General features: G+C 44.9%; 1 protein-coding gene across 4 annotated transcripts in view; it reads right to left on the reverse strand.

Annotated features, from left to right (window-relative positions):
* ANAPC7 (anaphase promoting complex subunit 7) overlaps positions 1-16,484 on the reverse strand; it is a 28,006-nt gene extending 11,522 nt beyond the window's left edge. The window contains exons 1-7 of one of the 4 annotated variants that reach the window (XM_073021093.1): positions 16,280-16,484; positions 14,775-14,915; positions 11,288-11,474; positions 10,341-10,460; positions 3,824-3,935; positions 3,054-3,207; positions 1,834-1,976 (exon numbers count right to left, since the gene is read on the reverse strand). In XM_073021093.1, coding sequence (XP_072877194.1) covers positions 1,834-1,976; positions 3,054-3,207; positions 3,824-3,935; positions 10,341-10,460; positions 11,288-11,474; positions 14,775-14,915; positions 16,280-16,482 — 1,060 coding nt within the window. In that variant the 5' untranslated portion in view covers positions 16,483-16,484. Of the gene's footprint in view, positions 1-1,833; positions 1,977-3,053; positions 3,208-3,823; positions 3,936-10,340; positions 10,461-11,287; positions 11,475-14,478; positions 14,746-14,774; positions 14,916-16,279 lie in introns of those variants that run through there. The other 3 variants (XM_037996544.2, XM_037996545.2, XM_037996546.2) reach the window with 3 other exon arrangements.
* Between the last annotated feature and the right edge of the window lie 406 nt (positions 16,485-16,890).

Here is a 16,890-nt window from a genome sequence, read left to right on the forward strand (position 1 = left end):
CTACCCGAACCCAACCCAACCAGAAAAGGCCCAAAAAAAGGCATCAAGTAAAGTTTCTCTTTCAAGAGTTCTAGACCATCAGAAACATGCTGCTGAAAAGCCAGTCAGTCTCAGAAAAAGTTGGCCTATTCCCAGAAAACTTGTAGTTCTATCCAGAATGTAGTTCATTAAAGATCACCACCTCGGCCGGGCGCGGTGGCTCAAGTCTGTAATCCCAGCACTTTGGGAGGCCGAAGCGGGCGGATCACAAGGTCAGGAGATCGAGACCATCCTGGCTAACCCGGTGAAACCCCATCTCTCCTAAAAAATACAAAAAACTAGCTGGGCAAGGTGGTGGGCGCCTGTATACAGTCCCAGCTGCTCGGGAGGCTGAGGCAGGAGAATGGCATAAACCCGGGAGGCGGAGCTTGCAGTGAGCCGAGATCCGGCCATTGCACTCCAGGCTAGGCGACAGAGCGAGACTCCGTCTCAAAAAAAAAAAAAAAAAGATCACCGCCTCAGGCTGGGCACAGTGGCTCAGGCCTGTAATCCCAACACTTAGGGAGACTGAGGCGGGTGGATTACCTAAGGTCAGGAGCTGCAGACCATCCTGGCTAACATGATGAAACTCCCGTCTCCTCTAAAAAAATACAAAAATTAGTTCAGTGTGGTGGCGGGCACCTATAATCCCAGCTACACAGGAGGCTGAGGTGGGAGAGTCACTTTAACCAGGAGGCGGAGGTTGCCGTGAGCCGAGATTGTGCCACTGCACTCCTGCCTGGGCGACAAGAGTGAAACTCCGTCTCAAACAAACAAGCAAACAAAAAAATCACTGCCTCTCCCCAGCCCCCGTTTTATTCTCACCCACATTCTATAAAAAGGGACCCATGCTCACTGTTACCTATCTCTTACCACCATTCTCTTCCATCCCTTGTTATCCCCCTTCAGATTCCCATGAAAATTCCTCTCAAGCCAAGATTACTACAATGGTCCTGCTTGCTCCTGGGCCTGGGTCTGAGATTCCAAGCTGCCAGCTGCTGCCAGACTAGTATGTCTAAAACACCATTTTCATCATGGGTGCAGGGAGCTTGCAGAAGAGGAATAAGCACTTGAGGCGAGAGGGAGATCTTGTGCAAACAAATCCATTTTTCTAGATCTGTTTCCTCATCTAAATGCTTGGGATGGCCCCTTCCTAGCTCCGCCATTCCCCTGGGTTAAGAGCTAACAAGACTGTTTATTGTCACAAGGCCTTGTTTTTCTGATGGCCTTTTTTGGGCCTTTACAAATAGACAGCATATCTATCTGACCTTATTTCCCACTATTCCTGAGTACTCACTGCCAGTGTCCCAACTGCCATCTCTTGGAGGTCCCTGTGAAGATTACCTGTCACCTGCAATCTTTTTTAAGATCAGTGATTTTTCTGTTGTTCACGCCTAATTACTGTCTTTAATCACCTTATCCCTTTCTTACTCCTTTTTAATTATACCAAGGACACGGTAAAACAAAATTCCCTAAAAGGATATTATGGTTTTAGGGATGCCATCCAAATTCTCAGTCAGGCACATCATAAATTTGTAAGTCATAAGGAGGAGCTATGACCCCCTCAAAAGAAAAAAAGCCAAATAATGATCTGTGGGGAGAAGACACTTGAATTCAATCAAAAACAACTGCTTAAATGGAATTACCTAAGTGTTAGAAACATGTGTCATGACCTAAAAAAACTAAAAGACTACTATAAGTTTTATACACTATTTCTATGAAACTTGGTATCGAGCATTCATGCTGCATATTCTCCCTATTATCTCTGAACCACCCCACAACAGCCACTGTCTTCCTGCCCCAAGAATTACTTACCTTTTATCAGATAAGGATCCAACATCTGTGCCTGTTCAAACTTGAGGACAGAGTTTTTATTGTCTCCAGCTCTGAAGTACAGATCTGCTAAGCTTCCCAGTAGGTCCACGTTATCTCGCAATAAGGATTTTTTCTCTAGTGAACTTTAAGATATTTATTAAACACTGAACCTTTAAATCTATTATAAATCCTCTTAGTTGTTGAATCTGGATTTAGTTGTTGAATCTGGATGATCGGTCATACAGATACTATTTTCTTTTGCATAAATATAAAAGTCTTCATAATAAAAAACTTTAAGCTTATGACTTTAAAAAAAGTTATATAGGACAGGATAGCAAAAACACAGAATGAAGCAGAAATCTCTCAGTACAAACAAATAACTTTGTGGTGGCAGTTCTTCAGAACACAACATACACTACAAGGTGTTAAAAGTAATGTCATTCACAAGTGACACCTATTACTCAAGTAAATGACTTTGCATAACACAAGCCCAAGCCTCTTCTTGTCCTTGAACTTTATCTGAATATAAAGAAAATCCCTAGTCCCAAGAAGGCAAGCCAGGTTAGATGTTGCAATAAACTAAGCTTCTGGTGAGTGCAAAATGATTTTCTTCCAGGTTGAAGAATGATACACCAAGGCCAGACATAGTGGCTCACATCTATAATCCCAGTACTTTGGGAAGCCCAGGTGGGAGAATCATTTGAGCCCAGGAATTCAAGACCAGCTTGGGCAACATGGTGAAATCCCATCTCTACAAAAAAAACACGAAAATTAGCTGGGTGTGGTGGCGTGCACCTGTAGTCCCAGATAATCAGGAGGTTGAGCAGGGGGATGGTTTGAGCCCAGGAGATTGACAGGTCAAGGCTACACTGAGCTGTGACTATGCCACTGCACTCCAGTCTGGGTGAGAGAGAGAGAAATCTTGTCTCGAAAAAAACAAAAAAATGACACACCAAGGTAGCCGGCTTTGCTTCGCAAGGGTTACTACCTATGCAGGTGCAGAGCTAAACTCAGTCAGATTTATATTTTTACAGGTCCCCAACAGAGATGATTACATGATTATATTTGGGACCATTCAGTATAAAAGACTAACACATCCCAGAGACTGGCTGCAGCACCAAGAGAGAAGCATCTCATTTTTCTTTTTGCTACTTCAGATACACCAGAATTCCAGACAAGCAAAGGCCTCAAAAACACTGAATTAACTTTGTGGCTCTCACCAGATGGTATTGATTGCTCTTGAGTTGTCACCGGTGTGCACAAAAGCATACGCTTTGATCCACACAGATAGCCAGTCCAAGTTAGGCACGGTTTGGATCACATTCATTGTCATGGACGCCACCTCTGCCCCTTTTACAGAAAGGGACAGCAAGCCTAAACCAACAAAAAGCAGAAGAAAGAAAGTAAGGCACGATATCTCTCTTCCACATGCAAGGAGCAACGAGCTATGTTTTCCCTCGGCTAAAAGGCAACTGCTTCCCTATTCTGAGCAATGCATGACAGAAAAAACATATTTTAGTATTTCTTTTCTTTTTGAGACAGAGTCTTGCTCTGTCCCCCTGGGCTGGAATGCAGTGGCACGATCTCAGTTCACTGCAACCTCCACTTCCTGGGTTCAAGTGATACTCATGCCCCAGCCTCCCGAGGAGCTGGGACTACAGGCATGTGCCACCATGCCTGGCTAATTTTTGTATTTTTAGTAGAGATGGGTTTGTGCCGTATTGCCGAAGCTGGTCTCGAACTCCTGAGCTCAGGCAATCCACCCACCTCAGCCTCCCAAAGTGCTAGGATTACAGGTGTGAGCCACTGTGCCCAGCCAAAAACCATGATTAAGTATTTCTTGACTGAATATGTGACAACAGAATCCTACTAAATCACTCTCTGGAGGGGAACTTTTAAAAAATAAAGTTATTCCAATGTACAGCCAAGATTGAGAACTACTATCTTTGACAGTAAACATGCCATGAAAACAGGCAGAAAATATCTCTACCTAGAATGGCATCAAGGGCTAATGGGCACTGCCTCAGCACCTCCTTATAGCTGGTGACTGAAGGGCGCTCCTGACCAGCCTTCTTGTACAGGTTTGCCAGCATCATGTTTATCTGTATAAACACAAACAACAGATAGTAAAATAAGTGTATACTGCAAAGAAAATCTGTCACCATGAAGAAGTCCTAATTTTCATTACCAGTTATTTACTTTTTACTGGAAAATCTACCCACAACCCTGTGCAAATAAAGGGAGACTGACCCCATTCTTCAAAAGAAAGAAGAAATTACTACCTTTCCTTTCCCTAGCTCCTCCCATTCCTAAGTGGAAAGTCACATTTCCTTCCCACAAGGCCCAGTAATATCTGAACAAAAGACGCTGCCCTCTGGAAACTGGAACATTCATTTAAGAAATGGTAGAGAATGCTAGTTAACTTGATTCTTTCTTGATCTTAAAACAGAAGATGAACTATCTCACATAAGAAAGTGAGAAACTCCTGACATAGCTAGTTAAGAAGGATCAGATCAGTCTTTCCTAAAAAGGAAATGATATAGAAAGACTATAGATAAAGAAGTGTAATACTTGGCTTTTCTCTGACAATTCGACTTGTGGCTAGACTCTAGCCTAACACTTAAGGCTTTGGCCTTAAGTGTCTAACTCACTAAAGTAATGCTACAAAAATCAGCTACACTATTTAAATCCAGTGAGTGCAGACAGTTGCATTTTAGCATAATTTAAATATGTAACTTCATAAAGCTAAATTAAAATAATCCTACCTAACATGCAACTGGGAAAACTCAAGAAAATCTAAAAGTTCTGGCCAGACGTGGTGGGTCACGCCTGTAATCCCAGCACGTTGGAAGGCCGAGGTGGGTGGATCACGAGGTCAGGAGATCGAGACCACCCTGGCTAACACGGTGAAATCCCGTCTCTACTAAAAAACACAAAAAATTAGCTGGGCGTGGTGGCAGGCGCCTGTAGTCCCAGCTACTCGGGAGGCTGAGGCAGGAGAATGATGTGAACCCAGGAAGCAGAGCTTGCGGTGAGCCGAGATCGTGACACTGCACTCCAGACTGGGAGACAGAGCGAGACTCCGTCTCAAAAAGAAAAAAGAATATCTAAAAGTTCCAAAGAATGTAGAAGTTATAGGCAAGTGATAAAAGACCTTCCTAATAGTACACAGATAAACACAATATTCCAATTTAAAATTAGATTTTTTCTCTTTTTCTTTCTGAGACGGAGTTTCACGCTTGTCACTCAGGCTAGAGTGTGATGGCGCCATCTCAGCTCACTGCAACCTCTGCCTCCTGGGTTCAAGTGATTCTCCTGCCTCAGCCTCCTGAGTAGCTGGGATTACAGCCACCCACCACCACGCCCAGCTAAATTTTTTTGTATTTTTAGTAGACACGGGGTTTCACCATGTTGGCCAGGCTGGTCTCGAACTCCTGACCTCAGGTGATCCGCTCACCTTGGTCTCCAAAGTGCTGGGATTACAGGTGTCAGTCACCGTGTCTGGCAAAATTAGTAGATTTTAAACACAACAGTATTTGCTAGATCATTAACCTAAGGAAGCAGTCAATGTGAGGGCACAAAAGAAAAAAGGTCAACCCCTAATCTCTTAGATTATCTGTGGCTTGGTATGCCAGATATTTACTAGAAAGAGTTGCTCTGAAGATAAAGAACACCTGTTGCAATTATAGACCTACATTACATAAAACAATCTAATATAGCATTAATTCACACTAATTCAAACAATGGAATAAGGAAACACTAAAAATAAAACTATTTTTTACTTGGCCTCAGATTTTCCGTATTAGGCTACTATTTTGAAAATGCAAAGAAAAATACTTAAAGGAAAACTCCAGGATTGATGTCAATACTTGTAAAGAATAAAAAGTTAAATCTAAGATCCTTTCTTGACTGCTGGTTATATTAACAAACTATGACTGATGGACTATCTGTCTCAACAAATATCAAAATTTCCTTTAAGCTACTTGACTGTCACTTTAATTTTTTTTTTTTTTTTTGAGACGGAGTCTCGCTCTGTCGCCCAGGCTGGAGTGCAGTGGCGCAATCTCGGCTCACTGCAAGCTCCGCCTCCCGGGTTCACGCCATTCTCCTACCTCAGCCTCCCGAGTAGCTGGGACTACAGGCGCCCGCCACTGCGCCCGGCTAATTTTTTTCTATTTTTTAGTAGAGACGGGGTTTCACCATGGTCTCGATCTCCTGACCTTGTGATCCGCCCGCCTCGGCCTCCCAAAGTGCTGGGATTACAGGCGTGAGCCACCGCGCCCGGCCTTGACTGTCACTTTAAAAGAATGAGTTTTGAGTAATACCTAATGAAAAAGTCAGTTATTGGCCGGGCGTGGTGGCTCACGCCTCTAATCCTAGCACTGTGGGAGGCCGAGGCGGGTGCATTACAAGGTCAGGAGTTCGAGACCAGCCTGGCCAACGTGGTGAAACCCTGTCTCTACTAAAATACAAAAAATTAGCCAGGTGCAGCAGCATGCGCCTGTAGTCCCAGCTACTCAGGAGGCTGAGACAGGAGAATCGCTTGAACCCAGGAGGCGGAGGTTGCAGTGAGCTGAGATCATGCCATTATACTCCAGCCTGGGCAACAGAGCGAGACTCCATCTCAAAAAAAAAAAAAAAAAAAAAAAAGTCAACTATTTTAAAAATAGATCCTCACTTAAGAACATCATAAAGCCACATTCCACCAGTTATAAAAACAAGCAGTCATCATTTTCTAAAAACTGAGTAAGAAATTCCGCCGGGCACGGTGGCTCAAGCCTGTAATCCCAGCACTTTGGGAGGCCGAGGCGGGCGGATCACGAGGTCAGGAGATCGAGACCATCCTGGCTAACACAATGAAACCCCGTCTCTACTAAAAAAAAATACAAAAAAACTAGCCGGGCGAGGTGGCGGGCGCCTGTTGTCCCAGCTACTTGGGAAGCTGAGGCAGGAGAATGGCATAAACCCGGGAGGCAGAGCTTGCAGTGAGCTGAGATCCGGCCACTGCACTCCAGCCCAGGTGACAGAGCGAGACTCCGTCTCAACAAAAAAAAAAAAAAAAAAAAAAAAAAAACTGAGTAAGAAATTCTATGTTGGTATGTTTCCTCTTAAAATGTGAACATTTACCAAGATTTAATAATCTAACACTGAAATTTTCCTTTAAAATGTGAGGGAATGTGTGACGATGTTTACCATATATTAATAGACATTCATTTAGACATATTTTGACTCACTTCCTTGTCCTTTACACAGACTGAGAAGCCAGTTAACTCCCTAACGGACAAGAAAGAAAAACTGTAAATGTTATAGGTTTATGTTCGAGGCACACATCTTTGCTCCTAGCTATAAGAGCACTACAGAATGAAGGATACGTACTACTGACAAATGCAGACTCATACAGTTGCTCTAAGAATGATGGCAATGAAAATCAAGCAGTGGATGCTAGAAAGCTGAGATGCTTTGCCATTACTATTTTCCAAAAAAAGTCCTACAAATATCCACAAGTCATTTCGAAGGAGATTATGGTATATTCCTAATAAGGTAAGGAACAGTATCCTTCAAAATTTATAATTAAAATGGCTTCTTGGCCGGGCATGGTGGCTCACACCTATAATCCCAGCACTTTGGGAGGCCGAGGCGGGCAGATCACCTGAGGTCAGGAGACCGAGATCATCCTGGCCAACATGGTGAAACCCTGTCTCTACTAAAATGCAAAAAAGTAGCCAGGCATGGGGCTGTGCGCCTGTAGTCCCAGCTACTCAAAGGCTGAGGTAGGGAGGTGGAGGTTGCAGTGAGCCGAGATCATGCCACTGCACTCCAGCCTGGCGACACAGCAAGACTTCGTCTCAAAAAAAAAAAAAAAAAAAAAAAGGTTTCTTACAAAAGGAAGATAAAACCTTGAGTATTGCAGCAGACATTCTTTATCTGTGCAAAAAGATTATTCTTGGAGTAAGAGAAGACTTTCATAGGTTACCAGAACAGGATTTGGTATACAGCATCCAAGCTTATTATGAGAGAGGTTAATTCATAATAAACTTTCAAGTGTTTTTAATAGCAGCCAAAATCATACTGAAAAAATAGCTTCAAAAACTCAGAAAACAGTAAATAAAACCTTAATATGAGGAGGTGCTTAAACATGTTCTCATCAAGTTTGGTTACTTTTAAAGTTCAGCAAGACTTGGATGAAGCAGTACTAACTAAAATACACCAGGCCCCTACTGCTTAGATTTCCTATCTTTTACAGGCAGGAGGATGCACACGTCATTTTACCTATAAAATTCCTTATTGTTAAGCAAAAGTTGCACAAAACAGTTTTTCAATAAAGTGAGCAGGGCGGGAGACATGACAGTATTCTTAGAATATTAAATACTGATATATTCTCACATTCATGAACTTATTTAGCATTTATAAAACTAACAGAAAAAATACTATTCTTCTCATTTTATAAATAAAAACATAGTAAAGCTCACAAATTGGTAACATGCCCAAGTTTGCACTGCACACAGCTTGCATGCCCTAAACTCAAACTAGACACCAGATATTTTGACTTTAACTAAAGGTGTTTTCTTCACTGTAATATGCTGCCAAATCAAACACAAAGACATATTCTACACATAAATAAGAATAAAAGAATCTTACAGTATTAAGTCTGAAAACAAAGGAATAAAACCACCCCCATTACCAAAGGGGTACACCTATGGAGGGCAAAAAATGAAGTTCTAAAAAAGTATGTTTACCACCTGGAAGTGTTTTGCAAATAAATCATTATTTCCTATAATAAGAAACATCAAAGGCTTCTCTGCCTATGGAGTAGCCATTCTTTATTCCTTTATTTTATTAGTAAACTCACTTTCACTTAAAAACAAAAACACGAAGAGGCCAGGTGCAGTGGCTCGCACCTGTAATCCCAGCAATTTGGGAGGCTAAGGTGGGAGGACAATTTGAGCCCAGAAGTTTGAGACCAACCTGGGCAACACAGTGGAGACTGTCTCTTAAAAAAAAAAAAATATATATATATATATGTAGAGAGAAAGAGAGAGAGAGAGAGGCCGGGTACGGTGGCTCATGCCTATAATCCCAGCACTCTGGGAGGCCGAGGTGGGTAGATCACCTGAGGTCAGGAGTTCGAGACCAGCCTGACCAACATGGAGAAACCCCCGTCTCTACTAAAAATACAAAATTAGTCGGGCATGGTGGCGCATGTCTGTAATCCCAGCTACTTGGGAGATTGAGGCAGGAAAATCGCTTGAACCCGGGAGGCGGAGGTTGCAGTGAGCTGAGATTGTGCCATTGCACTCTGGCCTGGGCAACAAGAATGAACCTCCCTCTAGAAAATAAAAAAAAAAGCCGGGCACGGTGGCTCATGCCTGTAATCCCAGCACTTTAGGAGGCCGCAGCAGGCAAATCACAAAGTCAGGAGTTCAAGACCAGCCTGGCCAATATGGTGAAACACCATCTCTACCAAAAATACAAAAATTAGCCAGGAGTGGTAGTGGTGCTGGTGGGTGCCTGTAGTCCCAGCTACTCGGGAGGCTGGGGCAGGAGAATCACTTGAACCTGGGAGGTGGTGGCTGCAGTGAGCCAAGATTGCACCACTGCACTCCAGCCAGGGAGACAGAGCAAGACTCTGTCTCAAAACAAAAAAACAAAACAAAAATAAAAAACAGGCATGGAGTGGTGGCTCACACCTATAATCCCAGCATTTTGGGAGGCCAAAGTGGGAGGACAACTTGAGCCCAGGCGTTTGAGACCAGCCTGGGCAACACAGTGGAACCTTGTCTCTACCAAAAATAAAAAAAATTGGCTGGGTGCAGTGGCTCCCACCTATAATCCCAACACTTTGGGAGGCCGAGGTGGACGGATCACCTGAGGTCAGGAATTCAAGACCAGCCTGGCCAACATGGCAAAACCCCATCTCTACTAAAAACCAAAAAAATTAGACTGGTATGGTGGCAGGTGCCTGTAATCCCAGCTACTCGGGAGGCTGAGGCATGAGAATCGCTTGTACTTAGGAGACGGAGGTTGCAGTAAGCCCCCATGCTATTGCACTCCAGCCTGGGCAACAAGAGCAAAACTCCACCTCAAAAAAAATAAAAAATAAAAAAAATAAATTAGCTGGGTGTGGCAGCTTGCAACTGTAATCCCAGCTATTTGGGAGGCTGAGGTGGGAGGATTGCTTAAGCCTGGGAGGTTGAAGCTGCAGTGAGCCAGAATCACACCACTGCACTTTAGCTTGGGTGACGGTGAGACTCAGTCTCAAAAAATACTAAGTTAAACATTAAAAAAAAAAAAAAGAAAAAACCAAAGAATAAGCATGTGTAGTATTCTCCAGTTATCATTTTCAACAGCTGAATTTTCAGGGTCCCCCACTCCATGAAAAGGAAGAAAATGAGAATTAGAATCATGGGTAAAATGTTCAGATGGACTCCTTAATGCATGAGAAAACATGGAGGGAGGGAGCAAGGTTAGGAGGGCTGAGGAGAAAAACACACAAACATTCAACCTACTTTGGGAGTTCTTTGTCTTGAAGGGATCCCATCAAGTATAGCAATGGCATCTTTATCTTGTTTTAGCATTGTGTAACATTCAGCCATTTTGTATTTCACTTCAATTTCAGATGGAAGACACTAAAAGACAATGAAAATATCTCTTTGAAACATTATTCCAACAATATGAAAGTACCTCAAAACGTTAAACACAGTTATCATATGACCCAGTAATTCTTTTTTTGAGACAGGGTCTCACTCTGTTGCCCAGGCTGCAGAGCCCAGTTGCCAGGCTGGAGTCCTGCAATGCAGTGATGCCAACATAATTTACTGCAGTCTTGAACACCTAGTCTCAAGCAATCCTCCCACCTTGGCCTCCTCAGTAGCTAGGACTACAGGTGTGTGCCACCATGCCCAGTTGTGTAAAGACAGGAGTCTTACTATGTTGCCGAGGCTAGTCTCAAACTCCTGACCTCAAGTCCTCCCACCTTAGCCTCTCGAAGTGCTTGGATTACAGGTGTGAGCCACTGTGCCTGGCCTCATCTTTTACAACTAATCAGCTATCATCTAAATCAGCGGTCCCCAACCTTTTTGACACCAGGGACCAGTTTCATGAAAGACAATTTTTCCACAGATGGGGAGTGAGGGGGTGGTTTCAGGATGAAACCGTTCCACCTCAGATCATCAGGCATTAGTCAGATTATGATAAGGAACACACAACCTAGATCCTAGCAAGTGTAGTTCACAATACGGTTTGTGTTCCTGTGAGAATCTAATGCTACAGCTGATCTGACAGGAGGCGGAGCTCAGGCAGTAATATTCACTAGCCCTCCACCCACCTCCTGCTGTGCAGCCTGGTTCCTAACAGACCAGGCACTGGGGCCTGGGGAGCCCTGTTCTAAATTTTTGGAGTCTTTCTCAAAAAAAAAAAAAAAAAAAAAAAAAATCACAATTCTATCTTCGATTACCTGACTTTGTGGAGTAGATGCAGAATTTCCAGTTGAAGGTCTCACTTTTGAAGTTTTACTTAGCGCTTTCTTCTGCTGTAAAGCCATGGTATACTTACTCACAGCATTCCGATATTCCTTATCATGAAAGAGAGAATCTGCATGATACACCAAAAGCTGGTACTTCTGAGATGGGGAGAATAACTCACTAGAAAACAAAGAAAGTATATCCCCTACATAGGTTATTTTGAAATTTTAGAAGGAACACTGTTAAGTGTCTACATAAGCCTAGCACAAAGCCTTGTATAATGACAGCTTACAAAAGAGTCAATGTACCCTGAGTGCTAGTCCCTAAAGAAAGAAACATGAAAGTTGAAAGCTGAACTCTATGCTAATATGATAAATATATCTATTGCTCAATATAATCTTTATTTAACATTAAAGCAATGATACCTATGAATCAAATCCAGTAGGAGATAGAGAAAATGTAATACATCTTTTCCTCCCTTTCAATACAAGCTCCCCCAACTTTTTTTTTTTTTAAATGGATTCTCACTCTATCATCCAGGCTGGAGTGCAGTGGCGCGATCTCAGCTCACTGCAACCTCCACCTCCCAGGTTCAAGCGATTCTCCTTCCTCAGCCTCCGGAGTAGCTGAGATTACAGGCACGTGCCACCACGCCCAGCTAATTTTTGTTTTTTTTTTTTTTTAGTAGACACGGGGTTTCGCTATGTTGGCCAGGCTGGTCTCAAATTCCTGACCTCAAGTAATCTACCTGTGTCGGTCTCCCAAAGTGCTGGGATTCCAGTTATAGTGAGCCAAGATTGCACCATCGCACTCGCACTCCAGTCTGGCGACCGAGTGAGACCCCATCTCAAAACAAAACAAAACAAAACAAAAACAAAAAAACTAAAGAAAATGCCACTATAAAAGGAGAATGGGGGGCTGGGCGTAGTGGCTCACGCCTGTAATCCCAGCACTTTGGGAGGCCAAGGCAGGTGGATCACCTGAGGTCAGGAGTTCAAGACTAGCCTAACCAACATGATGAAACCGTCTCCACTAAAAATACAAAATTAGCTGGGCATGGTGGCGCATGTCCATAATCCCAGCTACTCGGGAGGCTGAGATAGGAGAATCGCTTGAACCCGGGAGGCGGAGGTTGCTATGAGCCAAGATTGCGCCACTGCACTCCAGCCTGGGCGACAAGAGTGAAACTCTGTCTTTAAAAAAAAAAAAAAAAAAAAAAAAAAAAAAAAAAAAGGCCGGGCGCAGTGGCTTACGCCTGTAATCCCAGACTACAGGGTTTCTTTTCGTTGAGGTAATGAAAACTTTCTGGAATTAGATCTTAGTGATGACCACACAATTTTGTAAATACTCTAAAACCCACAGAATTGCATTATTGTGGCCATGCACGATGGCTTACGCCTATGATCCTAGCTACTTAGAGGCTGAGGCAGGAGAATCACTTGAACCCGGGAGGCAGAGCTTGCAGTTAGCCAAGATCCTGCCACTGCACTCCAGCCTGGGTGACAGAGAGAGGCTCTGTCTGATAAATAAACAAACAAACACACAAAAAACGGCCGGGAGCGGTGGCTCATGCCTGTAATCCCAGCACTTTGGGAGGCTAAGGTGGGAGGATCACCTGAGGTCAGGAGTTCAACCAGCCTGGCCAACATGTTGAACCCCTGTCTCTACTAAAAATACGAAAATCAGCCAGGCGTGGTGGTGGGCACCTGTAAACCCAGCTACTTGGAAGGCTGAGGAAAAACTGCTGGAACCCAGGAGGTGGAAGCTGCAGTGAGCCAAGATCACGCCACCGCACTCCAGCCCTGGTGACAGAGTGAGACTCAGTCTCCCCCCCAAAAAAACAAAAAACAACAACAAAAAAGTACAGTCTAGATGACTTAAGTTCTCTTCAAACTCTGTGATTCTATGTATGTAGTGAGAAATAACCATCTGATGCCTGGATACAAAAGTATTATTACACCCACAGAAGGCATTCAGATATTCATATTACATGTCTACTTACACATGCATAAGTTACCTCTGTAATGACACAGGAAAAAATAGTTACTGCCTCTGGAGAAAGGAAATGGTGGGATGAGGTTCAAGACTCAGGGAAAGATACTGATCTGCATGCCCCTTCTCCACTGTTTGAATTTAACAGTGTCTACTGCCTATTCCACAAGAAATTTTAAAGTATAAATCATGAAGGGCAGAAACCTGAACATATCCTGAAGCTAGGAAACTGCCAATCTAACCTAACATGAAAAAGCATGGGCTAAACTTAGTCTAGCCAGAGAATTAAACTGTTTCAAACTCTCCTGTAACATCTTTGAGAACTAAGAGCAAGTAGGGCCTAAATCTCCAAACGTGGAAACTATGCTTTGACAAATCACTCAGAACCAAGAACCAAGTGAAAGGTTCCAGAATAAACACAGAAGGCTGACAGAGACCAGGGCTCCTGTCAACATGAAGTGGATGGTGGCAAAATGATGGTCTCACTAGTAAGGTCCAAAGCACACTAATGAGGCCGGGCTCGGTGGTTCGCGCCTGTAATCCAAGCACTTTGGGAGGCCTAAGTCATGGGGATCACTTGAGGTCAGGAGTTCGAGACAAGCCTGGTCAACATGATAAAACTCCATCTGTATTTAAAAAAAAAAAATTAGCCGGGCGTGGTGGTGTGAATCTGTAATCCCTGTTACTCAGGAGGCTGAGGTGGGAGGATCGTTTGAGCCTGGGAGGTGGAGGCTGTAGTGAGCCAAGATCGCACCACTGCACTCCAGCCTGGGCAACAGAGCAAGACTCTGACTGAAAAGCAAAACAAAACAAAACACCAAAGCACACTCATGAAAATCCAATGGGCAGCAGCTGCATTGTAAGCACTTTAAGGACCTTTCCCTTCTGACCTAGACCAGCTTCTATAGCAGGCCAAACACTAATACATCTACAGAGTAGAAGTTTCCATGATAATGCCATTTGGAGGTAGCAGACTGGTGGCTCAGAATGGAGACTCTCCAGTCAGAGAAGACCAGGTCCAGACATCGTACTCCTCCATTTATTAGATGTGTGAACTCAGACAAGGGTATTTCACCTCCCTGAGGTTGTACTCACTTCCTCAACACACTCAATAAGCATGTGAGTGCTTAATGCGCACATCCACTGTGCTTTCAATTGCTAGGCGATGCGAAGAGTAGAAAAGTGGGAGTACCTGAGAGTCCTGGGAGTCAGAGAAGGTTCTCTAGGAGAGATGTTCAGGCTAAAACCTGAAGGAGGAGGCAGCGCTGAGATAAGGACTGTTGCAGCAGGAACAGCAAGTACAAGGGCCCAGAGTAGAGAACACGCTTGGTACATTCAAATAACACAAAGAGGCCAAGCGCGGTGGCTCACGCCTGTAATCCCAAAATTTTGGGAGGCCAAGGTGGTGGGATCACCTGAGGTCAGGAGTTCAAGACCAGACTGGTCAATATATTGAAACTCCGTTTCTACTAAAATTACAAAAATTACCTGGGCGTGTGGCGCTCGCCTGTAATCCCAGCTACTTCGGAGGCTGAGGCAGGAGAATCGCTTGAACCCAGGAGGCGGAGGCTGCAATGAGCCAAGATCGCGCCATTGAACTCCATGCAGCCTGGGCGACAGAGCAAGGCTCTGTCTCAAAAAAAACAAAAATAAAAAAAAATAAATAAATAACAGAAAGAATAGCCAGAGAGGCTGGAGAGCAGTGAACACAGTAATGAGATGAAGTAGCAGAGAGTGAAGGGCAGATATTTCCCTTCGGAGGCCATGGGAAAGAATTTTCATGAGTGCAATAAAGGATTTTTTTTTTTTTTTGAGACGGAGTCTCACTCTGTCGCCCACACTGGAGTGCAGCGGCGCGATCTTGGCTCACTGCAAGCTCTGCCTCCCGTGTTCATGCCATTCTTCTGCCTCAGCCTCCCCAGTAGCTGGGACTACAGGTGCCCGCCACCACGCCCGGTTAATTTTTTTGTATTTTTTTAGTAGAGACCGGGTTTCACCGTGTTAGCCAGGATGATCTCGATCTCCTGACCTCGTGATCCGCCTGCCTCGCCCTCCCAAAGTGCTGGGGTTACAGACGTGAGCCACTGCAACCGGCCAATGAAGGATTTTAAGCAGGAGAGGGACATGTACTTAAGGATGGACACTCAAGGATGGAATCAGCCCAGTGCTTCAATGAAACAAGAAAGGCGCCACGCCCACCCATTAATGGAATCTCCCGTTTCCTTTTTTTGAGACAGGCTGTCGCACACGATAAAGGACAGCGATGCGATCACGGCTCACTGCAGCCTCGACCTTCCCGGCTCAAGCAATCCTCCTGCCTCAGCCTCCCGAGTAGCTGGGAACTCAGGCACGCACAATCACACCCGGCTAATTGTTTAATTTTTATTTTTCATAGAGGCAGGGTCTCCCTATGTTGCCCAGGTTAGTCTTAACTCCTGGGCTCAAGCGATCCTCCCGCCTCAGCCTCCCAAAGTGCTGGTATTAGAGGCGTGAGCCATCGCGCCCGGCCCCGTTTTCAGGGGTTTCCCAAGGCAAGAAAGTGGACCCTCCTGATACACTTAATGGGGTGACCAATCTCAGATGCGGGGCTAGAGCATAAAAACCAGGAGGCTGGGTCCCTGAGCTGCAGCGAGAGAAAAAAACGTTCTCTGGAAGGAGCCGAGAGGGGAAGATTCGGCCCAGCGATGTGACAGTCGCGCTACCCCGCGACAGGTGCCTCAGAAAACCCTCGCCTGGGTCGTCCTCAGAGCCTCTGCCTTCTATTTCTCCAAGCCGCCGCTCGCCACATCTCCGCGGGGACTTGACGCCGGCACCCAGTGAACCCAACTTGCGCTCCGAAGTCTGCTCCGCTCCACTACGCCCTCGCAGACGCCGGAGCCTCCGCTGGTGCGGGAGGCCGCTTCTTCCCGCCTGTTCCCGCGTGCCCTGAGCCCCCGGTCCCAGACCACTGCCGCTTTCTCCTCAGCCCCAGGCCGCTCCCCGCCTCAACTCACGGGTTGTTATTACTCATTGTAAGTAACAAGCTGCTGAGAAGCCGCACGTTGGAGTGCAGCCCCGCGGCCGCCATGTCCCGCACGTGGTCTATCACATTCATCCTGCCCTGCAAGGCCGCGGGCAGCGGCGGCAGCACTGTCTCGAAAAACCGGTAAGGGATCCTTAGGAAAGACTCCAAAATGGCCGTGTCGCCGGGGTCCATCGGGTCCACACGCGGCACCACCCCCAAGCAAGAGGTAACTACTGAAGTGCCCGAATAAAAAGAAACTCGAGTCCCTGCTCCTGTCGTGGTCCCTTTCCGGTGAAATGAGTTGTTACTTTTATGCAAAAATTACGTCATCATCCTAAACTGCAAAATTTAGTGAGGATTTACAATGAGACAAAAGTCACCTTAGTAAGACTACATGGTCAATTTGAATGAGTCTGAGAGGAATTTGTGCCTCTCAGAAATTAAAATGTGTGGGCATTTACTAGAAATAAAATATAGTAAGGTGAGGAAAAGCGCTCCAACTGGAATTAAATATTCTAATCGGGCGCCAGGGACAGACCTAACGGCTTTTACAGTCGCGCATGCGCACCAGGCAGGGGCCGCCGCCTCCCTGCTCAGGTG

The sequence above is a fragment of the Chlorocebus sabaeus genome, chromosome 11, assembly GCF_047675955.1.
Source record: "Chlorocebus sabaeus isolate Y175 chromosome 11, mChlSab1.0.hap1, whole genome shotgun sequence".
In the NCBI taxonomy this organism is placed as follows: Eukaryota; Metazoa; Chordata; class Mammalia; order Primates; family Cercopithecidae; genus Chlorocebus; species Chlorocebus sabaeus.